The sequence below is a fragment of the Corvus cornix genome, chromosome 12 (genome assembly GCF_000738735.6).
Source record: "Corvus cornix cornix isolate S_Up_H32 chromosome 12, ASM73873v5, whole genome shotgun sequence".
NCBI lineage: Eukaryota > Metazoa > Chordata > Aves > Passeriformes > Corvidae > Corvus > Corvus cornix.
The window spans coordinates 3,574,973-3,600,306 of record NC_046342.1 but is presented as its reverse complement, the minus strand read 5'-3'; the positions used below and the strand labels follow the sequence as shown (position 1 = coordinate 3,600,306).

The following is a 25,334-nucleotide window of genomic DNA, read 5'->3' as shown; positions in this document are numbered from 1 at the left end:
GACAAAATGTCCAGTGGAAGCTTCCTCTCCAATTAGGATATTCGTTGTTTCTCTTCCATGTGGATTCTCTGAAGTCTCATAAGGGGTTTTGTTCAGCCTTTAATTCAATTAAGAAATCAAGCAAGAGATGTAAATCTTTTTTTGGCCTCATTGGTTTCAGTGCTCATGACTACAGCTGTAAAGAACATCTCTTGCACGGTACAGCTGAGCAGCTTAGGGAGGGAGTGTTTTTCCAGGCTAAGATTTCAAGTGCTGCTGGAAGCTTGTGGATGATTTTGTCCCTTTGGAGCAAGGGGCAGAGGAAAGGCTGCAGTGACTTGTCAGTGATGGTGTGGCTCAGTTTAAACCTGTTTGTGAAGCAGCAGAAACCTCTTCTTTGATAGAAACCCACTTTCCAGCTCGGTGACTTCTATCAAAGGTCATTAACGGGTGTGAATTAGACTCAGAACAGCTGGTGGATGGTGAGTGATACCAGGGGACAGGACACACAGTGGTGACTGTCACGCCAGCTGCTCCTGCACATGTCCTTTGGTGCTTGCTGGGGAACAACCTGCCTGCTCAGGAACACAAGGTCGGGCACCGATGCCTCGTAGTCCTCACATTTAAAAAGTGACATCTTGTGTTTCACTTCTTGTGTCCATGTGCTCTCTTGCCTTGTCTCCAGGTGCCTCAGCTGCCAGCCCAGTGTCCTCTGTCCCAGCTCTCCTGCAGGATGGGATGGCTTCTGCTAAAATGCTTTTCTGTGTTGCCATGGTCTTTGTTGCAGAATGAGTGACAAATTCAGCATGATACAAAACTTTCCTTATTAAAGAGAAAGTTGGAGTCAAAACTCCCTGTTTTATCTTGGTGCCTTGAGTTCTGGTTTTTATTAAATCTTGGAAACTTATAAAGCATTTGTGTGTGTGTGTGTGTGTGTGTGCATGTATATATAGATATATATACACACATCTGTTGTGTTTATCTTCAAAATATGCATTTTTATGGCATTTGTATGGGAGAAGATCTTAGTCCCATCTTTTTTTTTTTTTTCATAAACTTTTCTAGTTTAATTTCCTGTGGATTTTAGTACTAGCTTTAGCTTACATTCCCTTAAACACAGAATTAAATACTAGGATTTTTACACACTCTCTCTCTCTCTCTGTTTTCAGACAAAACCAGGAGTTATAAGCAGAGTTTTTAGGGACTTGCTCTGGCTGGCTGGGCACTGGAAACACAAGTGAAGCCAAAGCCAAACCAAAGCCACATTACAGTGCATGCCCTGAGGCAGACAGACCCTTGCTCTGCCCTGCTGCAGCTGTATATTTAGCCTATATGCCCTTTCCAATAACAGCCAGGAGAAGATGCCTGGAGAGGAATGCGAGTCATCATTTCCCTGAATGCCATCCCGGGATCAAGTGCTGCTTGAGCCAGAAACGCTGCCTTGGTAACTCTGCCTTCTTTAAAATTGTCTGCCCCACCCCCCTCCCCTTTTTTTTTTTTTTAAGCATTTGTGTTCATGACCCCACTGGATCCTTGAGAAAACCCATTTTGTTTGGGTTAGTTTGGCTTCTGGTCCTTTTATTAGAGGGAAGCGTGGGCTCTTGTTCCCCATCTCCCTAGTGCCCCAGTGCATCCCACTTCGTTCTCCTCCAGCTTCCTTCAGGAAGGATCCATTTTATACCCTTGATTCCCATCACTTTTCTCTGCCAGCTTTCCCTTGAGGTGGGGCCAGCTCACAGGATGCAAGAGGTGTGGGGTGGCACTGATGAAGCTGTCCCCTGCTTTGGCTTGTTGGTGGATGTTTATATCCTAATTTTTCCTGGCTGCTGGCAGCAAACAAATGGCAGTTCTACTTGGCTGCAACGTTTGTAATTACAGGGGGGGAAAAAAGATCTCTGAGGCCTTCTAAATACTTGGGAAGATAATATCTGAGTTTCCTTTCAACTGAATGCACTTGAAGATACGATCTGAGTTGGCTGTCTGGGAATAACAAAGTGGAGGAAGGGATTGATTGTGGTTGCTGAAACTTTCATCAAAGAGTCAGGAGCAGTTGCCTAGCCAAAATCTGCAGCTGCCACCCACTGCCACAGGTCAGGCACAGCGGATGCTCCAGACATGGCTCAAGCAAAGGGGAAGGAGCACATAGAGCCTGCAAGGGGCCAGTCCAGCAGGGTGGATGAGCAGGAGGATATCCAGATAGTCTTCCAGCAAATCTGTCAGGTCAGTGTGGAAGTGTGTAGTTGAGAGGCACTTGTGGGTACCATACTCATCCCTCATGCTTCTCTCCCCAGGGCTGCAGGAGGCTGGGGAAGGTGCTGCCTCCAGAACAAGTCTTGCCACAGCAGAGGGAAATGTGCTCTGCAGGGGGGAAAAAACATGTTCCATGTCCAGCTGCCAAAAGGGATCTGGTGTCCTTTGCGCTTCTGCTGCTGCTCTGCAGTGCCCCTTGCACGTACCTCAGCAGAAGTGCCCTGGCTGTGGGGGTTTTTGGGACTGCCAGGCTGCTTCCTCTCCTGCACAGCACTTGCTGAAGTGCTTACCAGAGCATATCCTCAGTGCTTACCTCTTCCAGGAAAAGAAGTATTTTTGGGAATGGGGTACCCAGCTGGGGAGGGCAGTGTAGTATCTCAGCTTCTGGACAAACAGATGCAGTACAGGGGCAGAAAGGAAAATTAGGCTCTTTGCTTCTTTTCTCACTATCACAGAGTGGTAATGAAGGTAGCAGAAAGCTTCCTCTCAGCTACAGGAAAGTTAAATACCTCGGTGCTTGCTCTAGCACAATAAAAACCACCGTGAGGTGTCGATGGCTGTGACCACTTCCCGCACAAGCGTCACGAAGCTGCCTGTGGCCTCTGGGACTTGAAAGCAACAAGTTGGTGACAGTTTGCAGCCAAGTTCCCCATCAGCAGGAGGGTGCTGCTTGTTTCCCTGCCCAGCACGCATTTTTAGCGCTGCTGTTTTGGGTTTGTTTGAGTTTGGTTTTTTTCCCCTAGATTGTTTCTCAGCATTAGGGTTTCCTGTTACTGATACCAGATGTGCTGGAGACAAGCAGTGCAGAAATACAAGAAGGGATAAGGCTGAAAAAAACCAGCTCTTTTTGTGCATATGTCCTTTGGGCTGGGTGTCACTTCTGGGCACCTTCACCATGTTTAATGTGGTGACAATACATGTGAGCACAGCATGTTGAAATGAAGTTTTATGGTGAAGAATCGAGTACAGCTTGGTTGGTGCCTCCTGAGCTGATGGTGTCTGGGGTGACCAGCTATTGATGGCTGTGAGGGGAGAGAGTGGAAGGGCCTCCCGGGGCCTCAGGAGCGCTGATCTGGGGCTCCCCACCCAGGCATGTCTCTCATGGTCCGATTTCTGATCATGAGCTACTGCTGTTTTGGTTTTGGTGAAAACGTGGCTTTGAGCAGGCAGCTGTGAGTGCAGCGATAAACCAGACACTGCATGAGCTTGTCTTCCAGTCTCCGTGTAAGGCCACCATCCCTAGGGATGCCTGGTTAGTGTTGTGCAGGACAGGATGCCATCACTCCGAGCACTGTGGAGTGGGGAGCTATGTCTGGTGGTGAATCTTCTGTCCTCTGCCTGGCCTGTTCCCTCATGGCAGCTGCCTGCCCTGGGTCTGTGTGGGACCAGGGTGTCTCTGTGCAGTTGCTCTGCTGTATGTCCCTCTCTGTAACTCATCCTGTGTGCAGCAGCCTCTGGAGCTTGGGTCATCTGTGAATGTACGTGGCTGAAGCCACTGAGGTTGGAAATAACCCCCAGAGGCATTTGCTGTGCTTCCCATAGCCTATAACATAGTCTGTTGGAAGGGCTGCTGCCTTTGTTTCAGGGTATGTCCAGAGCAGGACAGGCACAGAAACTTTCCTGAATTTCACGCTCCAGGGTGTTCTTTGTACATGTTACATGCCAGAGTGCAGGCTGGCATGCTCTTGGGCTTGAGGACACTGTTAGTTCATAATTTGGTGATGGGCTGCTGTGCCCAGACACACTGCCCCGAGCAGTTTGTCCCTCATGCCCCCCTTCCCGGACTCCTTCAGCACAGCGCAGACGTGCACGGAGCACCAGCCGCCTCTGCCTGGGCCATGCCGCCAGGCTGGCACCGGGGGTGCCTGCTGTCGTGTTCTGGAGCGGGGAGCACGTCCGGCAGAGTGCCATCTTTGTGTGCCTGGCCAGCAACGCCGGATTTCATCATTCCTGCTGCTCGCTGCCTTGACTCGCAGGCGCGCAATAGCTGACAGGACTTGCCCAGAGATGCTCCTGTGCAAACACGCACGGGAGATCTTTGCAGAGACAATAGCTCTGCTCTGCAAAGGTGCACCGACTCTTTTTATCTGAGTTTGCTTCCTTAGAGAAAGGCCACTTATTTAATGCTTCCTTTAATGAGGATATTGGTAAATAAGCAATCAGGTAAGTGGGATTCCTCCTAACTCCTAAATACCTTCTTAAGCAGAGTCAAGAATTGCACAGCAGTTACTTGAGCTTTCTGCACGCTCGGCTCAGTGGCATTAATATGCTGGTGGTGATTAATTACCGCAGGCCAGTGATGTGATTGTGTGCTTGAGCAATTGGATTAGATGCAGCTGGACAGAGACTTCACTTTCACTGGTTCTTGCCGAAGTGGTGCCGTAATCAGCCACAGAGGAAGAGTCGTTTCTAGGACAGCCACCCTCCTCTGGCTGAGATGCTTCCCCTGGCCCCACACTTCTGTGTCTGTAATGGGCAGAAGGAAAGGTCTCAGGGAAAATGCATGGCTGGGAGCAGCTACTTTGTCCTGTCCCATCTTCTGCCTGCACTGTTCAGCATTCCTGGATAATGAAGGTACGGCATGTCCTTACCATGTCAGTGGGTCTCGTAGCTGCACGGAGAAGGAGCAAGTTGCAGCATTGCCTTGACAAGTCAGCATCGTATCAGGTGCAGCATCATAACTTCACCAAGCAGGCCCAGTTCCGTAGCTCTGCGAGGGGGTTTGGCACTGGAGATCAGGAATCAACCTTGGCACATGCAGCAAGCACTAGGACTGAAGCAGATGTTGATACTGACTTTGATGTTTCATCCAACACTCTGAAGGCTTGAACTTGAGACCAAAAGAGCTCTCACAGAAGCAGGAGAATAAAGAGAAAGTCGGTTCTTTCAGAAGATCAGACAGAACGAAACATCCTGAAATTCAGGACTAACCTGAACCTTTGTGTTTGTTCTGCGAAACTGGGCAGTGCAGATCCTGCTGGAAGGAGGAGCATGGTGCCATGTAGAGAAGCTGGGGTGGTCCAGCCTTCCCTCATAACTGGGAAGTGCTGTCTAAGTGAGTCAACTCCATGGCCTGATGCTTCCCAGAGATCAGCAGAAAACCGCCTGCAGAATTCCATCTGTGTTTGGGTTTTGGCCCTGTTTTGAACTTGGGGGAAACTGTGAAGCGTTGAGGTTTTTGCTCCCGGAGAGCTCCAGCTCTGTGCCACTCACCGGTCATGGACAATGACCCAGAACATTGGCTTTTTCCAAATACAGCTGGGATGATTTCTCAGTTGAGTCAGGGTTGTACCCATGGTAGTGCCGTGTGAGGTGTGGGCTCTTGAACCAGGCAGAGGCACCAGGCAGGTCCCCAGTGCTTGTTCCAGCCTTGCTGCAGGTAACATGCACTCTTCTGCAGCTGCATCCAGACCCACAGTGCTGGTGGCTAGTGGACTTGCAGAGCAGCACTACTGGCTTTAGGCAGGGGATCTCCTGTCTCAAAAAGTATTCCACCTGGCAGTGATAGTCCATGTGGACCTCAGCACTGCAGGGCAGTGCCTTGTACAGCTTTGCTGATAGCTGGAACCACCCTGCTTTTCCTCCTTCACACACTGTGAGAGGCTGGCAGTGTTTCAGCTTCTGTCCATTGTGTGGTGAGGTGGAGCTGTGTTAAGAGATTTTTTTTTTTTGGTGGCGCAAGTTTGTTCTCAGCTCTTCTGTTTGTTCTTTGTTATCAGCTACTGAATTCCTCCTATACCTCCTGTGTGCTTCACTTCTATATGCTGTGCCTGTTCTTCTGCAGTTTCCCTAAAATGAAACTCTGAATTTGCAACCTGCAGGTAGGTGTCACATGAGCACATAATGGCCAGTTGCTGGGCTGAGTGGCACGTATTGGGCAGTGTTTGTTGCCTGCTTTGATAAGTGTTTCTGAAATAGGTGATGACTTCATCTTCCTCTCCTGCTCACCACAGATATCAAGAACCAGCTCCTTTCTACCCAAATGCTCCTCTCCATCCAGCAAAAACTCCTGGATCATGTCATTTGGCTGAGCAACACAGAGCTGCACCACACTCATGCATGAGCTCCACTGCAGCGTAACAGGGCAGGGACTGACCTGAAGCGCCTCTCCAGGTGTTTCTACAGCCTCGTGCAGTTGTACACTGTGTGTCTGGCTGTGTCCTCTGCTCAGGGGTGGATGCTCACTGCAGTGGTGAAAGGCAGCCACATTTCCCTGATAGCACTTGACCCCACAGCAGCCACAGGGCTGCTGCCACATTCCTCCCCCAGCTACAAGTCTCTGATCCTGCCTGTGCTTGCCATACGCATCAGGACTTTCCAACGAGCAGGTTTTAGGAGAATAGCTCATGGACAAGGCGTCATCACTGCAGTGGCTTTGCCTTCCCTGTTGTTTCATCTGGTATCTTCCCCTCCCAGTCAGCTCAGGCAGCTGGAAGCACAAGACCATCAGGGAGTGGGCTTTTTTGTGGTGCTGACCTTCTCACCAGCCATCCTCCCATCTGTCTTGTGGTTCCCAGCAATGTTATCCTGGCTCTGCTGTCTCTTCTGCCTTTCACTTGAGACAAGTTCTCCACAGAACAGTGGTCAGATCAGGTATCTGCCTCGTGGATCCTGTAGCCAGAGGTTATTGCATTCAGCTCCTAATTCCTACTACCCACAGCCCTCTGTGCTGGCTGCAGCTGTGCCCTGGGCCCGTTATCTTGGGGTGGGAAGTGTCAGCCCTTCTCTGTGTGGGGTTTATTGTGAAAGGGCCACCGAGGGATGCGAATGTGCAGGTCCTTACACGCTGCCTCAGCTTCTCTAGAGCTCAGGCTTTAGGGAGAGCAACCAAACCTTATCTCTCCTGTTATTCCTAGAGCCTGCTGTGATAGCCTTGGGCTTGGGTGCCTGCATGGGCAGACCCTCTGCCTGCTTCTGCAAGCCTCTGGTGGGCAATACACCCTCCTGGCAACAGCACAGCGGACAGCTGAGCCCTGCTGTGCTGCTCCAGGAGCTCTGCAAGGGCAAGAAGAAGTGGGATTTCCCTTCCCACATGGACTGGCTCCAGGGTCTCTTGGGACAGCCTGATGTGCATCACATGGTGCAGATGGGACAGGCTAAAATAAATCGGACTGGGAGCCAGTGGTCAGGAGCTGTGCTGGCTTGCTCTGGGAATTTGGAGCCACTTGTCTCAGCCTGGGAAAAAGGAGTTGGTTCAAGGCATGAGGGAACCCAATCTTGTGTGCTCCTGGCACTGAACAACGCTTACTTGGTCTGTGTGTCTGTCCTGCCATCCTGTGTAACCCACCATTCCACTTGTTACTGCAGATTAGTTACCAGGGTCTGTGCTGGCTGCAAACCCACTCTGGGATGCCAGAGTGGGCAGTACAGCTGCCCCAGGATCCCAAATGGCTCTGTCCTGTTCCACAAATCCGCTGGTCTCCTGCAAGTAGTCTGTGAAGAGGAACATGGTGGCACAGACCTGTGGGTCTGTGCCATGTCTGAATGCAGTCTGGAGGGAGAAGTAGCTGGGGAAGCAAAGGAAGTGATGGGCAAAGGAACAAAGGAGAGAAATTGAGATCCAGGGAAGCAGGGAGGTGAGAATGGTGGGGAGGAGGTGAAAGAACAAAACAATGAAGTGAGGGAGAGCTGGAGATGTGTCTTGGCAGAGTATGAGGACAGGTGAGCTGTGCAAGCAGGAGAGAGCTGGCTGGCAGCATGAACACTGTGTGTGCATAGCTCCTTCCAGTCTGATTTGTGGCTGCATGTTGCAGGCTCCCAGATGAAGTCTGAGCACACTAATACAAAAAGCTGGACCTGAGAGGAGACCTGGCTTGAAAACCAGGCTCATGGATCAGAGGAGCAGAAGCATCTGTCATGCATGAAGCCATTAGGATGGCAGCTTTGGACTTCCAAAGGTTCCTTGGTGTCTTTCCTACTGGGTAACTGGCATTTAAATCCATTGATGTTCCAGCCTGGCTTCAGCTCGCCTTGAAAGGTCAACTATTAGTGCTGTGCTCAGTCTCAGCTTTGGTTGTATCTCCCCTGTCTCCCTACCCGTGGCTGTCTCAGGATGCTGTGTCTCCAGAGCAGCAGAAACATGGCTGTGTGCATGGAAGAGCAGGAGGATCTTGTTTCTTTGGAGATGCTGTATGTCAGAAGAGGAGCTGAGAAGCTCTCGTGCTCTTTAATGGTTGTAACTTGCAGCTAAATCGAAAGCTGAGGCACAGAGAGTTGCATGGCCAGTAGCCCTCTGCCTGTTGCAAGGTCACTGTGAGGTGACTGGCTGGCTTGGGTATCTTAATTAATGTGCTGATTGGATTTCCTATGTCTAACCAGGTTCCCAGGACTCCTAGGATGAGGCTGCTGTGAAGAACTGGTGGATCCCCTGCCTGTGCTGTGGTGCCTGCAGATTCCCTGTGATCCCCTTTCCAGCTGGAGCGCCGTTGCCAAGGCCGCTGGGAAGAATGACTGTTGGATGCCTACTGCAGCCCCCTGTCCTGGGGAGGACTTGGCTCCCCGTGCTGCTGCTGGCAGCCTCTGCTCACTGCCACTGGCCCAGCGAGCCGGCAGAAGTGGTTCGGGACTGGGAAAACCAGCTGGAGGCCTCCATGCACTCGGTGCTCTCAGACCTCCGGGAGACTGTGCCGGCTGTGGTGGGCATACCCGACAGCTCTGCCGTGGTGGGACGCTACTTCCGAGTCTCCATCCCCACGGATTTAATTGCTTCCAATGGAGAAGTTGTGCAGGTGAGGACCATTCCCTGAGGATTGTTTTTGGTTATATTCATGCAGGATCGAGCGAGTCACCCCACGAATGGGCTGGGTCATGAGGGTGGCTGGGAAGCAGCCTTACAGTTTTGTAGCACTACGGGAGAAGGATTTTTGTAAAGAATTAGTCTCACCTCCTTGCAAAGTTCCTCTCTTCTGTAACAGAGGAGGCTTCTCAGGGATGACTAATTGGGTTTGTTGGCTGTATTTAAACTGTGAGATGCTCTGGCCCTGGAATGATGGGCAGGCACATTCATGAGGAGATGTTGCCGTGGGATCCGGGGAGCCACGGATTCCCTGGGACTGCTGCTCAGGCTCAGGGAGTTTGCTTCACTGTGGTAACAAAACATTGCCAGACAAACAGACCCTGTCCTGCCAGCAGGGCTCTGGGCTGCCTGTGACACTGTCTCTCCTGAGTCCCCTTGGGAAAGATGGTAGCCTTTCCCCTTATCTGACTTACCCTCACACCACTGGCACTACAAGGACTTGAAAACTGGGTTTTGGAACCAGTCCTGAGTGCAGGAAAGGGTTAGAATAGCCCAGAGAAGGGTAGGGACATGGCCAAACACAGGTGTGATCATTGTTAGTCCTTTCCTGGAAGGGTTTGCTTGGATCACGTGGAATTCAGAAAATTCTGTTCTTAAAAAACAGAATTGCCTTTCAATCTCAGGATTTCTTTTCAAAGAGCATTATAAAGCATTATAAAAAGACAGGCTTCTGGTGTGTCTCAGAAGATCAGAGGGAGATGGAGAGCAAGTCAGGAGCAGATCTGACATCTCGGTTTCTCCTTGAAGGCAGGTTTGGTTTAGCTCTGTGTACAGTCACACAGTTATCCCAGTCCTGCTACGTGATCCCGCTGGCTCCAGCAAGGGGGCTGGACCACGATGTGGGTAGAATATCTGAAGAATGCAGCTGTTATGGACAGAGGGTCAGACAGGGGGAGGAGGGCAGTGGGCGAGCCCCTGGCCAGAGGAGTTGGGGAAGGGGCCAGGCTGGTCTTGGTGACTCTGAGCTGATCACAGCTGAGGTCCCTGCCCGGCCTCAGCCATAGCCTGTGCTCAGAGCACAGGGCACCTGTGGAGCACTGGGCTGCCAGAGCCCAGGTGGATGTGGTGAGCCCCAGATGTCGTGTTACAGAAATGATAACTTTGGCTTGGGAGTTTGCACCCGAGTGTCTTGTTCTGGTGGTGTTTAATAGCTGCTTTGATGGCAAGGATAACTGTCAGTACTTATATAGCACCACGGCTTCCTCTGTCGTCTTTTCCTGGCACAAAAGTCATCTGTGATAGCTCCAGTAGCTGCAGGAAAATACTGATTGATTATTCCCATCCCACCTGATGGCTTCAAATTATACCTCTGCCATGTAGGTGTGAGGTGTGTTGACCAACACCAACACGCCTGGAGAGCCTGGAATGGACTGGGCCGCAGCCGGACCCAGCAGCTGCTGGTTGTGTGTAGTTCAGCAAACTCTGGGAGTGATTTTCATGCTCATCCCTGGGTTTACCCAAGTGCATGTTGCATCTGTTCACCTTGAAATTGATTTTGAAAGTGCAGCAGGCTCTTAACTTTGCTGCTGCTGTCTCTGGAAGGGCTCTCCTTGCTGAGCACAGCTGACCTTTGCTATGGGGATTTGATTCCTGGCTAGTGAGAACTGCGTAGGCAATTTTGGGTGCTAGGGTGCATTTTTGTTTTACTGGTATATTTCAGGGCAAATTGCTCTGGTCTTTTTCTCAGGCTGCCTGGCATATCTCAGCTGGAGCAGTAAAAGCATAATACTTCTGGATCTTGCTCTCTCGTGTACTTAAACTCTGCTAAGAAAGAATAAGGGTTGTGCCTTCTGAGATGGGACAGAGTTCGCAATGAGATACGGTTGCCTGTATTTTTTCCACTTAAATTTCAAAGAAATTGTCTACAATTTTTTATTTTTAAAAAAAATGCTGACAGTTGCTGTCTCCAGACTCCCAGGAGCTTCCCACTGGAGTCTGGAGAAAGTGAGATTGCTTCATTTCTAGATGATTCCCACTGAATATTTCTAGGATTGTGGTGGGGATCGCCTTGAAGCTCCTTCTCAGATCCTCTCCCTGCTTGTTAGCAGATTCCAGCCAGCTGTAGACAAAATACTTTTCTCTGCAAACTCGGTTGTGGGATGGAAACAACGCCAGGCATGTGCAGTGTGTCGGAGGAGTGCCCCGCAGGCATGCACTCCTGCACAGTCAGGTATGTGCTCCTGGGAGCAGTCCCCAGCCTTTCCCTCCCACCCCCAAAGCTGCTGAACAACAGGTGAGATTTTATGGCTAAGGACAAAAGCAAGTTTATTTGAATGTGCTCAAGCTGCAGAGAAAAGAAGTAAAAAACTACCGCGTGCCTTAATTTCAGAGTCTGTTTCCACTTTGCTCGGAGCCAGCTGCCTGCAAGGCATTGTTGTGGCCGTGGTAAAGCCCTTCCCCCATGCCTTGTGTTCCTGAGCAAGTGCCTTGGCCAGGCAGTATGATGTCCTCTGAAGAGCAGCTGGAGCTTGCAGGTATTCCAGCTGTTGGATTTGGCAGCAGGTCAGTCCAGATGCTGTCCTCTAGCTTCCTCACTACAGCAGGGCTTCTGGCTGCAAGACTGCTCTCCTGCTGCCTGGAGGTGGCTGGAAATTAAAACTCTTTGCTGTGCCGTCCTAAAAGGCACCTTGCAGCCCTTTCTGCCATGTTTGACACCAAAACATTGGTATTTTTACAAGGTTTGGGTTAAAACACCCCATTTCCCTGTATCATACAGCCCCCTTGCCATATAGACAATGTGAGGCCAGGTTGCCCCTGGCTCCCACTGGCTCCTGGCAGATGCTGGCTGGGTCAGAGTAAAGGTGGGCATTGGTGCTGGTAGCCTCACCAGTTGTCATCTCCTTACCCCATTTCCACTGAGGACTGTGTGGAATCTGACCTGTCGCCTCTCAGCTGTGTCCTGTCGAAGAACAGATCATGCTCCGGTCAAAGACCAGTTGGATTTCCTGTTCCTGCTACTTCTGTTTGAAGCTGCTCCAGAATTTGGCTGCTCTGATTAAAAATGCAGCTTCTAACCTAAATTTAGAGATGGCTAGAAATATTTATATGTGCTGCCCTTTAGCCTAAATCAATTCTACCTTCATAATATTTACTTCCCTTATGTATTTATAGGTGACAGGCATATTCCCCATCTTGATTTTATTAGGTTAAACAAGCCAACCTCTTTAGTCTTTCTCATAAAATAAGCTTTCTTTCCTTCCCCTCAGCTTTGCAGCTGTCTTCTGCACCTCCTCCAACTTAAGTTTATTTTTCTTATGTTTGCATGACCACAGCATTACAAAACATTCCAAATGAAATTTTACAAGAACCTTTTATAAAAGCATCAAAACTTCCTTTTCTCTTCTATAAATAACCTTGTTTGATATATCCTGTGATCATTTGCTTTTCCATGTCTGCTTTGCTTAGGACATCTTCCTATCAGCTGAAATATCCAGATCTGTAGTTTTTGCTGCTTCCAGTTGTTGAGTCCCAGAAGAGGACATAAGGTGAGGGGCATGATTTGGGGTGGTGGCTGTTGCCAAACATGGCTCTCCAGTCATCCCATCAGCCAAGATACCATATCCCCACAAGGATACAACACCCACAAGGAACTGAGCCCTTGCACAGTCTGATATCCTAAGTGCATATGCCCACAATACATACAGACACTATTAAATAACTTTTGTTTAAAGGTGGATCTATAAAGCATTCTGGAAGGAGAGAAACTCCTGGTGTGTGCTGCTTCCCAAGGCACATCCCTGCCAGAGCAGGAGATTTGCTGTGTCTTCCTTGAAGGTCATGTAAAGCTGCTGACCTGCCTTGAGTCCTGGCAGTGTTCTGTGTGGGATAGATCCCACAGAGCAGATCTGCATGGGTTTGTAGCCAATACTAAGGAGCTCAGGTGAGCATTCCTGGCTGTGTCTTAGCCCTTGATTGTTTTTAGGTTTGAAGTGCACCGTTTCACCTGGGCTTTGTTGGGAAGACAGGTAAAACACGTAGCAGAGGCCCTGAGAAGCTGTCTCTGTAAGCAAACATAGCTGGTGGGAAAGTGATTAGAACAACGGGATTCACTCAGACGAATTACACAGTGTGGTTATGGAGTGGGTTTGGAGGTTATCAGAGACTGGATATCCATGTGGGGAAAAAGGAGACTTGCTTTCATACAATCTCAGAGAGTTGTTTAGGTTGGAAAATACCTTCTAGATTATCGAGCCCAGCCATTAACCCAGCACTGCCAAGTCCACCACTAAACTTTCCACACAGGAGGCTGGGTTTCCAATGGTCGTTCTATTTGCCATCTGCTGAAGTAGCTTTTATTGAACAGCTTTGCTCTCATCAGATGTCAGGGACCTTGATTTATAAACAGGACCCACACAGATTGGGTTGCAGGAGTCCTGACATGGGTATCTACTGTCAGGGCTGTGCTGCTCACCTCAATCCTGCTCCAGCCCTGAAGCCAAGGGCTGGATGTTGGCAGCCAGCCTGCAGTGCCAGGACATACTTGCTTTCAGGGAAGAAAAACACAAAATACTGATTTTTTTTTTTTTTCTCTTGCAATGATCTTTATTTCAAAGCATTTTAACTGAATGTGAGATTTATTAAAGTGGCATTTCTCAAAGGACGAAGAGAAGCAAAGAGTGCTCCTGAGGGGCTGTGTCATCAAGTTGGGTATCTTAAAAGGCTCTCTGTGTTAAAGCATTTGAGCTTCACCTCCTCCCTGGGGTCCCCGGTTTTCTTGGTCTAACTGGGAGGTGCAGCAACAGCCACTAGTTACAGGGGAGCACATGGGGATAAATGGCAGTGCCTGGAACAGGTCCGGGCAAAGGAGGACTTGGGCAGGACTTTGCTTGGTTGCCACGCTGCAATCTGAGCGATAAGATGAGCTGATAAGATTCCTTTGGGGAGGCCGAGGGGGACGCTTATCTTTTTCCTGCAGCGAGACCGAGTCAGAGAATTTGACATTTTCAGTGCACGCTTAGTAACAAGCTCTGAATTTGGACGAGTGGAAAATGTGACTCGATCTAATTATAAACTGGCGTTTCAGATGGGCTGGGAAGTTCCTTGTTTTGTCCTGCTCTTACAGGTTGTTGCTCTGAGCATTGAGGGAGACAGAGGAATGTGACGGTAATGAGCGTCCTTCGAAGGAGCAGACCTGAGACTGCAAGATCCGGTCTGCCTTTCCTTGCCATGCTCTTGAAAGCCAGCTTTCCAGCAATCTGCTGATGGCAGAAATAAATTGCCAGGGCTGTGCGGTGGCAGCACTAAACCCCCAGCACTTGGCATCCCCGCTCTGTGGTATTTTTGCTTCCCTTTGGCCTTTTGCTTATAAAAAGTCGCGCTGAAAGAAGAGCCCGACCAAACTTTTTTTTTTTAAGCTGTTTGAGGTTTTTCCTGCCCCGTGCTTGCCCCCCGGACAAGGGATAAAGCGGGGTGTGGGCAGCCCATGCTGACCCCAGCCCTGGCGCAGGCGGGCTGCGCCTTCCCGCTCCAACAATAAGGCTAAACAAATCCTTCCAAGCTGCTTGCATGGACCGATGAAAGGAGGATTTCTTGGGACACTCAATGTTTTGTAGTGACCTCCCAGTGAAACAGCTGTTGTGTTCCCTTGCCCAGGCAGAGTGGGACGCTGAATGGTGTCCTTATAGCCAACACAGAGGCGCATCTGGAAAAGAAGCCGTCATGGCAGGAGTATGCGAGGGTGGCATGAGCTGGGCGTAGCCACTCAGCCGGCGCTGTTGCGGAGCCATTTTACTGATGGTAAGCTGGTCAGACAAAGCCCAGCTCGTGGGGAAGGCAGGCTGAGTCCACAGCACCGCCCTACACCCACATCTGCAGAGGAGGGGGGCTGCTTTCTGTGCGTGAGGCTTCACTCGCCCCTTGAATGGCTGGAAAATGCAGATCAGCAGCAGACACATCAACTTCTCATTCAGGTTTTCGTGAGCACATAAAAGCAGAGCAGCTACTTCAAGTAGCTTGGCTACCTGGTCCTTCAGAGGCTGAAGTTTGAACTTGAAGATGAGGGCCAGGATCAGTGATGTGGCCTCTGCAAGCCTTATTCCCCCTTAGCTCAGCTTTCTGGGCTGGGTTTGATTTGTTTTTCTAAAGCAACAGCTTCAGTGCATGGAGACATACAGGAAGAGCTTTTCAGCGCTTTGGCTGGGACCAGCCAAAATGTGGGGTTAGTTCAGCCATCCTGACCTACCACTGCACAAAGGAAGCACCAATTACCGGCTGTTCTCGTGTAGCTTTTGGTCTCTGAACAGAGGTGGGGAGCTCCTGCTGGTAATGAAGGCTTGGGTCACCAAGGCTGACGTACTTCTGAGGGCCAGTGGAGTCTCTGGGCTGTATTTAGACTTCCAGGGGCAGAGTCATCTGCATGAAATGTCCTGGAGCAGCTTGGTTTTGTCCGTGAGTTCCTGGGCCTTTTGTGCAAGGCACACAGCAGCCCCGAGGAGCAGTGTCTGCTGCGGATACCCAAAAGCCCTGGCATGTATTGCAGTCCCCTCCAGAGGGAAATGTGTGTGTTGCAAGTCCTCCCTGCTCACTGTGCCAAGTGCAACTTTCCTTTCTCCAGCCTGAGCTTTCCCATAGCACAGCACTGTAGCTGTGCCCAGTGAGCAGGTGGCTCTGAGAGGTGCCCATCCTCCTTGCACCACTGTTTTCTGTGCCTTTTGTTTCTAGGCATGGCCTGTCTGATGTCGTATTTTGCAGTTCTGTTGTGTTTGAGGAAAAGAGGTGGGGAGTAAGATTGGAGGCTCCTTCACACAACCACTCCTGGGTGCACACAGGCCAACCTCCCTGGCAGGGCTGTTCCTTGGGGCCAGAGGCTCACAGCTTCGTAGAATCACAGGATACTCAGAGTTGGAAGGACCATCAAGGACCACAAGGACCATCAAGTCCAAGCCCTGGCCCACCACAGGACGACATGAAAAATCGCCATGTGTCTGAGAGCATTGTCCAAACACTTGAACTCTGGCAGGCTCTGGCAGCTGTTGTGGGCTGAGGGCTGTCCAGCTCCTGCCTTGCACCATCACATTCCCTGATGCAGTGCAGCAGCCTCTGCTGCTGTGGGACCTGCCTGGGGCTGTGGTGCCTGGACAGCTTGGTCTGCAGGCACTGGTGCAGCCTTTGTGCCAGGTGAGAAGGGGAATGCACCTGATGGATCCACAGGCAGAGCCTGCCTCCCAAAACAAGGACTCTGTCCTCTGACCTGGAGCCTGCAGGCTCCATGCCCATCACTTCTCCTGACTCGAGTCTGGCTGTGCCAGCACCATGGATCATTGCAGTGCCCACAGTTCCAGCAGCACTGGGGTGAATCTGAAACCAGTGTCCCTCCCCCTGCTTGTGTGGGACAAGGCAATGGGAATCTGCCTGCCCATGGGTCTGATTCAGGGCTGAGGCTGGCTGTTGCTCCTGCTGCCAACACTGCCCATGCTGCAGCATTAGCAGGGGGTTTAAGGTGAAGCTTGGGCTTAGGCAAACAGCTTAGGCTTGACTCTTTCTCTGCAGTTATATTTGCATTTGAATTGCATTTGAATTTCCATTTTCTTCCCCTGCCTGCTGGTTAATTGCTTGCAGAAGCCTGAGCCTGCAGACTTGGTGTGACACTGGCTGGGTCAGTCGGTTGGGCACGGCTCAGCTCACCTTCTGGAGGGCTCAGCTGGGGTATTCCTCATTGCTGGCCATGTGTGTTGGGGTGATGCTGAAGGAGTCTGGCTACAGTAAATTGTCATCAGTAATTATACCCCAGATAAAACCCTTGGCACAGGTCTGTTTCTCAGCAGCAGCTGGACACAGGGAGGGGAATGGGGCACTGGGAGATCTGGCAGAGCTGCAGGACTGTCCATGCTGACTCTGCCCAAAAGCAGTCAGGGGGTTTTAGGACTGATTTGAAAGGAGCCGACTCCCAGCTGCTGCTGCCCATGTGAAGGTCTGGCAGCACAGACAGGGGAGATCCCATCGGATGCTTCCAGGACTGGGAAGATTTCATAGTGGTGTGCCATAGTGGAGACCTGTGGCAGGATCCTATGGTACCTGTCTCCTGTTAAAGGGCTCGCTGCCTGCTTCTTGGGGGATTCATCAGGAGGAGGAGGAGGACTAAATACCTGGAGGATTAAAGGGCACTCTTGTAGGCAAGAATGCAGTTTTTGCCTGAATTCCCTCGAGGCAGCAGTTTTGCTCACTGCTCCTTTGCTTATCTTTGTCTTGTTGGCTACAGGGCTTTAAGATCCAAGTTTAAAAAAACAAGTCAAACTGAGCTATCTTCTTTCATGAGCTGACTGCTCCTGGCTGGCCTAAAAATAACAGGCCATGTCTATCTGAAAGGGTTTTGTGAACAAGGTCTTCAAAACCAGCCCGACCACTGTACGTACTTTAAATCACAATTGTGGCTTATTTTTTAATGGTCTTCAATACACTGCTAGGCTTGTGTAATCTTTAGCCAATAAGCATTCATTTACAATTATCTCAAATAATGGGAAAACAAAGACAGCCTTTTTTTTTTTAAACTTGGGCAACGGAAGAGTTATGTTGAAACCAGACCCCTTGAGGGAAGTGGCAGGGCTTAAGGCTGATACTTATTGCATACATGGAAAACTGGGGAATTTTTAACATGAAAACTAGAGATCCCAAATCATTAACTATGTGTAGCCTTAACAAATACCCTTTGAAGCAATATTTGAAGGAAACGTTGCTAGAACAGAGTCCAGGTCTCCCTGCTCCCAGTTTTGCACCACCACGAACACAGCAGTGGCGATGAACAGGACAGAGCCACGCCAAGGGCTCCATTGGTCAGCGTTTGTTTAGGAACAGATATTTTTATCCATCCTCATAACAGCTTTATTTATCTACTCGAATCTTTCTGGGCTCTTCCTTTGGGTGATTTCTGCTATCAGGTCAGTTGTTGTGTTTAAAGCAGTGCAGAGACATCAAATGCTTGTGACTTGTTGCCTTCCCAAAGATTTCCCAGGGGAGGCACAGGCATCTTCATGGGCTTCATAGAAGTAATCCACAAATTTGATTTTCTTAATAATCTCTTGCAGGGCCTTTAGAAACAGTCCACATCTCCTTGCAGGCTGAATACAGCTGAACTAACTCAGCTCTTTTTAAATCAAGTTTAAGTGGGTTTATAAATGTTTTGCAACTGTCGCATCCCTGCTAGAAAAAGTCATCCCAGTCAGTGATTGCTTGGCCTGTTTTTGTTTTTCAGGAGAGCCTAGTTTTTGGTGTGAATCTATCTGGCTGCAGTTTCCTTTTCTAGCACAAGCCCTACATGTAAACTGTAGGTTAAAAATGGTTTTCCAAGCAGGAATATTCAGACTGGCCTGTGCCTCCCTTGCCGTCATTTCTGCATGCGGGGTCAGTCACCTTTCTGAAGTGAGTTTGGCTGTCAAAAGTAGGAGCAGACATGATTGAAGGAAGAATCACCTGGTGACATGAGACTGGGTAAAGTACTGCTGCTTGTAGGTCTCCTCCTCAAGTCATGCCAGTGCCCAGGAGCAGGCAGCAGCAGCAGCAAACCCCGACTCTTAGGAAAGCTGTGTGGAGTGTGATCCCATAATTAAGGGCTTTTGCAGAGTGCACAGAGGGGGAAGATTTGTTCCAAATGTAGCCTAAAATTACACATTCAGAGTGAATTTAACCACTCACTATTAAAGTTTTTATTCTTCTTGATTGTGTAAGCCTCAATAAGGCTGTGGCTTTGTCTGGGCTCCCTATGTTTCTGTTCCTTATGTGTGCCCAGTCCAGCCCTTCCATCTCCACAGGAGGCAGGTTAGTGGCTAATTTTGACACGAGAGGATAAAGAATGGAACCATCCAGCTCCTGCTACTGGAAGTGCTGGATTGTACTGGGCACTGTCCTGGCTTCTGAGTTTTGAGGGTGTGATGAAATGACACTTTTTTAAAGGAAGACGGGCAAGTCAGTGCTTCTGGCTGGGCAGAAGCAGACCCTGCCTTAGTTCTCTCTTGGCAGAAGAAATGCCAAGGAAGGACAATTCGGTCCTTTGTTCCTGCAGGAGCAAGGCTTGGCTCCTTGTGCCCAGCTCAGGTGAAGAGCTGCCTTTCCTTTGGGATGTCTGGGCTAAAAGCAGCTCCTGTTCTTGCAGTGGAGGAGGAGCAAACGCAGCCACAGCCCTGCCAAGGCCCTCTATCCTCTGCCAGATACATGGGTACACAGCAAGGCCCGGGGGAAGGATGCTCACATGTTGGTGCATGGTGCCATATATTGAGGTACAGGGCCCTTGGGACAGCTTCCTCCAGCTGTTGTAAGCAGGAATCTGAATTCCCTGCTCTGGGATATTGCTGGTGAGGAGTTAACTAAAGCTGTGCTGAGAGGTTTAAACTCTGCTCTATAAGCTGTACCCAGCGTGTGTCTCATGATGTGCTCTCCAGCTTGTCCAGGCTGGCTGGAACTGGGGCTGGTCCTTCACAGAGGAGAGGAATGAGGGTGTTGCCTGTGTGATCGTGGCTGAAACCCTCAGCAGCTCTTGCACAAAAGCTTTTTTGTGCTGCTCTTGCCAAAAGATTTTTGGGTCCTCCGTTATCCTGGCAGAGCTGTGCCATCCAGACCCTTTGGCATGCTGAAACCCACAGTGTGGGGGTGAGCCCCAAGGTGCTGCCTGAATCCTGCCCGCAGCCAGGGAGTGGGAGAGGCACCCAGGACTCAGCGTGCCCAGCCCTGCAGCACCAGGCATCACTCCTTGTCCATCCAGGGACTTTCCCCAGCAGGACCTGCAGTCTGGCTAGTCCAGCCCCAGCTGTGCACCTGCTGCTGCATGCAGGAATGCTTCTGCCAGGCAGGTTTCCTTGCGGAGCTCCTCTCCCAGCTTTGCATTTGGGTAAATGATGAAATATGCGTAAGCTTTACAGAACTGCAGAGAACCAAAGCACCCTTTCAGGAGGAGAGCTAGAGCCTGGCTCTGTGTTGGACTGCAGTGAGCCCAGAGCCTTGACCAGGCTGCTAAATGTGTCTCCATGGGCCCCAAAGCATCCTGTTGCTCTGAGCGTCAGGGGGAGATGCCTCGTGGAGTTCTGGAAAGCCCAGCCAGGGCACTTGCCAAACGCCTCCGGGCCTGGGAGGTGGTGAAGCTCAGGTTACTCACTCTGGAGTACCTACAGCCCCGGGAAATGTCACAGCCCACCGAGCTGGCAGCCTCATCCCTTCCACCGTGCAGCCCGAGCGGCTCCGCTGTGCCGCATGATCCACGAGCGCTGTAGTGCGGACGGATGTCAGCTGCCGGGAACTGGGGGGCTTGGGGGTTTGCACCCACCCTCAGCTGCAACCCAGGGCAGGAGGCAGGAGGCCCAGGGCTGAAAAGAGGTAGTAAGGAGTGTGTTGGAGGCCTGACGTGCCTGTGCTCTGAGACAAAGCCTTTGCTTGCAGCAGCAAGTTATTATGTGAAAGTGAAATCCTTCATTTTAAGCTAAGCCTGAGGATAAACCCAGGCTGGCACACCATCCTGTGTGATGTCTAGCAATTCCCCAGCCCATGTGCCACATCCTGGCGTGCCCACACTGGCCATTACGTTGGGTCTGCTCCCCTCCTTCATCCCCGGCTGCTGTTCCTCTGGCAGAGCAGGACAACACTGTGTAGCTCTCGGGATTTTCCAGATTTCCTGCTGCTTGTTGAGAGCAGGTGTGCTCCAGCCAGGCCAGGGACTCAGAACCATAGCTGGCCAACTTTCAGCCCCTCTGGGTCATCCTGGCTCTGGGGACAGTGGGACAAGCTGAAAGTTAGTGGAGAAAATACATGTTCTGAGCTGCTGGAGCAGTGGGCTTGATATGTGTAGGGTGGGCAGGGTGTGATGGGGTGAGGAAAGGAGCGAGATGGCCAAGCTGGGAGAGGAAGGAGTGGGAAGAGGGCAGTTGTTGGATCGGCTCTGCTGTACAGCATAACTTCGCCCTCAGCTTTGTCACTGTCCCCATGACGTAAACTCCCTGTCTGCCCTCAGAGAAAATGAACCACTTGTGCTTGGTAGTTGCACAGCAAGTGTTGGAGCACTTGCAGGCGAGGGGGCCTTGTGGGACTTTATGACCTCTTGTGGCTCCTTAAGCCGTTTGGGTCCAGTGCACCCTGCAGACCTCATCCTTGCCAACATGCGGAGGAGGAGGCAAAGGCTGCCGTGCTCTGGTCAGGATGTTCCTTCCCCAGTTGTTACACTTCAGATATTTTTCTTTAATCCTTGAAATTAGGTGTTACTGCTTCTAGAACATGTCCTAATGCTGTACTTCCTAAAGCATCTTTTTTTTTTTTGTTTGGTAGATCTCTGAAGCTGGGAAGGACTCCTTGCCTTCTTGGTTGCACTGGAACACGGAGAGCAGCTCCCTGGAAGGGCTGCCCCTTGACACGGACAAGGGTGTCCACTACATCTCGGTGACTACTCTGCAGCCCTTCCCGAATGGGAGCTACGTCCCACAGACCACAAATGTCTTCTCCGTTGAGGTCCACCAAGAAGACCACAACGAGCCTCAGTCAGTGCGAGTGGCTGTCCAAGATACAAGTGACACAGCGCCCTTCGTGTGTGGCTCGGAAGAGCCAGTCACTATCCTGACTGTCATTTTGGATGCCGACTTAACAAAAATGACACCAAAGCAGAGGATTGAACTCTTAAACAGAATGAGAAGCTTTTCAGAGGTGGAGCTTCATAACATGAAGTTAGTTCCTGTTGTAAATAACAGACTCTTTGACATGTCAGCCTTCATGGCTGGACCGGGAAATGCAAAGAAGGTGGTGGAAAACGGGGCCTTACTCTCATGGAAACTGGGATGTTCCCTGAGCCAAAACAGTGTCCCCAACATCAGCAAGGTGGAGGCTCCAGCTAAGGAAGGAACCATGTCTGCCCGCCTTGGCTATCCTGTTGTTGGCTGGCACATTGCTAACAAGAAACCTCACCTCCCAAAGAGGATGCGGCGGCAGATCAACGCCACCCCTACGCCTTTGACTGCCATCGGGCCGCCCACCACTGCCGCGCAAGAGCCACCCACCAGGATTGTCCCCACCCCGACGTCACCCGCCATCGCGCCTCCCACGGAGACGATGGCACCCCCCGTCCGGGAGCCCATTCCGCTGCCGAGAAAGCCGACGGTCACCATCAGAACCAGAGGCCCCATTGTCCAGACGCCCACGCTGGGGCCGATCCAGCCAACCAGGGTAGCAGAAGGCACGGGCACGGCCTCCGTGCCGATTCGCCCCACGATGCCTGGGTACGTAGAGCCCACAGCAGTGATCACACCACCCTCTACTACCACCAAGAAACCAAGAGTCTCCACCCTGAAGCCAGGCACACCGTCCACAACAGATTCCTCCACAGCAATAACACGAAGGCCTACTCGAAGGCCCAAAACGCCCCGTCCGACGAAGCCTCCCAGCACAACCAGATCCCCCATCTCCAAGCTGACAACGGCCTCTCCACCGTCCCGTGTGCGCACCACAGCTAGCGGGCTGCCCCGGCCCTGGGAGCCAAACGAGCCACCCAGGCTGACAAACCACATAGACAGGGTCGACGCGTGGGAGGGCACGTACTTCGAGGTTAAGATACCGTCGGATACCTTCTATGACAAGGAAGACACCACCACTGACAAGCTGCAGCTGACCTTGAAGCTGAAGGAGCAGCAGATGATCGAGGAGAATTCGTGGGTGCAGTTCAACAGCACCAGCCAGCTCATGTACGGCATGCCAGACCACAACCACATTGGGAAGCACGAGTACTTCATGTATGCCACCGACAAGGGCGGGCTTTTTGCCGTGGATGCTTTTGAAATCCATGTCCACAAACGCCCACATGGGGACAAGTCTCCAGTGAAGTTCAAGGCCAGGCTGGACGGAGACCATAATGCAGTGGTGAATGACATCCATAAGAAGATAATGCTGGTGAAGAAGCTGGCTTTGGCGTTCGGTGACAGGAACAGCAGCACAATCACAGTGCAGGACATCACCAAAGGCTCCATCGTAGTGGAGTGGACAAACAACACACTGCCACTGGAGCCTTGCCCTCGGGAGCAGATCCGGACTTTGAGCAAAAAAATTGCTGATGACTCCGGCAGGCCGAGCCCAGCTTTCTCCAATGTCCTGCAGCCTGAGTTCAAGCCTCTGAATGTGTCTGTGGTTGGTTCTGGCAGCTGCAGGCACATCCAGTTTGTCCCTGTGACCAAGGACGGCAGGGTGATCTCAGAGGCAACGCCGACAGTGGCAGCAGGCAAAGACCCCGAGAAGAGCAGTGAGGACGATGTGTACCTGCACACCGTCATCCCTGCCGTGGTGGTGGCCGCCATCCTCCTCGTGGCCGGCATCATTGCCATGATCTGCTACCGCAAGAAGAGGAAAGGCAAGCTGACCATCGAAGACCAGGCCACCTTCATAAAGAAAGGTGTGCCCATCATCTTTGCTGATGAGCTGGACGACTCCAAGCCCCCACCGTCCTCCAGCATGCCCCTCATCCTCCAGGAGGAGAAAGCCCCACTGCCCCCTCCAGAGTACCCCAACCAGAGCATGCCAGAGACCACGCCGCTCAACCAGGACACCATCGGGGAGTACACTCCGCTGCGGGACGAGGACCCCAACGCGCCGCCCTACCAGCCTCCCCCCCCCTTCACTGCACCCATGGAGGGGAAAGGCTCCCGCCCGAAGAACATGACCCCGTACAGGTCCCCACCGCCCTACGTCCCCCCTTAACAAACGGGAGGCTCTCGGGGGAGAAGGGGCCTCCAGCTCCACACCGGTGCTGTCTGTGGGCCGGCAGCCCCCTTGCCAGCCGGGAACGTAAACCCCAGCCCGCCCCCCAGCAGGCTCTCCCCGGCTGCGCCCGCCACACCGGAGCACTCGCAGGACTCGGGGGGACACTTGTTTTATTTTTGCCTAACAAGCTTTGGTTTTATTTTATTCATAGAAAAAAATTCTCGGCTCAAAGACGCCTTCCCGGCGGCTGGGCTTCTGCCAGGGCCGGGGCGGTGGGCAGGGAGGGGGGTCGGGACGGGTCGGGCCGGGTCGGGAGGAGCAGGCAGCACTGGGGTAGCACTCTGGGTCTCCGCTGTTTGCCTTTAACACTAACTGTACTGTTTTTTCTATTCACGTGTGTCTAGCTACAGGACGTAACATGAAAGGTAGCCTAAAAATAATTAAATTCAAGGGACTTTCTGAAGTCGATGGTTTAAGTTTTTACATTTAATCTGCTGTTTACCTAAACTGGGATGTGTAGATTTTGGGGAAGGGGAGGGCAGTGCTGTGCTGCAGGCAAGCTCCATGGGCTGGTCAGGGGAAGGCCCTCGGGGCCAGCCAGCCTCCTCCTCCTCCTCCTCTCGGGGTGGATCAGCTTCTTGGTTCGGGGTTTGATTCTTTTATCATTTTTATTTTATTTTTAATCAAAGAAATCCTATCTTTCTCACGCGTCATAAAATAGTCATGAGTTGGGTCAGCCTGGCCTGGGGTGCCCATGGCTGAGCGCGGGGTGCATCGCTGTGCTGGGGAATGCTCGTGGGAGGATGAGCCGAGCCCTGTGCCACCACGACATCTCTGCTTCCCAGCGAGCACGGGGGTCGGGGGGGTCTGTTTTAAGCAAAACCCCCTCCCCGTGGGGTGTTTTGACGACAGTGTAGGGTGTGTTCCCAGCTGCTCCTTGGGACTGTGCAGGAACAGCCTCGCTGGCCTCACGCCGGCACTCCAGCCTGGACACTGTTGGAAAAGATAAAAAAGTTCAAAAAAAAAAAAATAAAAAGAAAAAGAAAAGAAAAAAAGCGCGCCAGCAATAGTTAATAGTTTAAAAAAAAATCGGTGAACTCTCAAATCTAATTTTTTACTAAATTTTTGATACAGACTCCGATTGTTTTATTAAAAAAAAAAAAGACTTACAAACCGGTGTGCGGCTGCCAGCAGTTTGTACGGGCTCAGCCCCTCGGGCCGGCCGCCGGGGACCCGCTACGGTTACCGGTACCGTCCCCATCCCCTCTGCTCCGCTCCCCGGCATCCCCAGCCGGGATTTGCCCGTGTGTGCCCGGGCGGAGGGCTGACCCCGCACACCGGGGGGCCGGACCCGCCGCTTCCCTCCGGGACGGCGCTGCCCGGGCGCCGGGGTGGCCCCGGCAGGGCACCTGGGGGGTGCTCAATCCCCGGCTCCGGTCTCGGCGCCGCGGGGCGATGTCCTCGCCGTGTGAAAAATAAACCCGCCCGGGGATGCCGGTGTCGGTGTGGGGGAGGCGCTGGGGTGGCCCCGGTGCGGGGATGCTCGGGCCCAGCGCGGCCCCGCGCCCGGCCCCGCTCCCGCCGCGGCGGGGCCGCCTCAGGACCGCGGCGGGGCGGGGGCGCCCCCTGCCGGTGCCCGCGGGCGGTGACGCCATCG

The 25,334-nt window shown here is 51.7% G+C and overlaps 1 protein-coding gene and 1 long non-coding RNA gene across 7 annotated transcripts in view; one reads left to right on the top strand and one right to left on the bottom strand.

Moving 5' to 3' along the window:
• Positions 1-24,140, top strand: part of DAG1 (dystroglycan 1) — a 49,327-nt gene extending 25,187 nt beyond the window's left edge. For 3 of the 6 annotated variants that reach the window (XM_039558876.1, XM_039558877.1, XM_019280428.3), the window contains exons 2-3: positions 8,548-8,957; positions 21,266-24,140. In XM_039558876.1, coding sequence (XP_039414810.1) covers positions 8,676-8,957; positions 21,266-23,674 — 2,691 coding nt within the window. In that variant the 5' untranslated portion in view covers positions 8,548-8,675 and the 3' untranslated portion in view covers positions 23,675-24,140. Of the gene's footprint in view, positions 1-1,148; positions 1,424-5,948; positions 6,051-8,126; positions 8,151-8,547; positions 8,958-21,265 lie in introns of those variants that run through there. The other 3 variants (XM_010389911.4, XM_019280426.2, XM_019280427.3) reach the window with 3 other exon arrangements.
• Positions 24,141-24,325: 185 nt separating this feature from the next.
• Positions 24,326-25,252, bottom strand: LOC120410655. The gene is made up of 2 exons (XR_005602955.1): positions 24,848-25,252; positions 24,326-24,670 (listed from the first exon to the last, which is right to left on the bottom strand). It is a non-coding gene; the product is annotated as an uncharacterized LOC120410655 (long non-coding RNA).
• Positions 25,253-25,334: the final 82 nt, after the last annotated feature.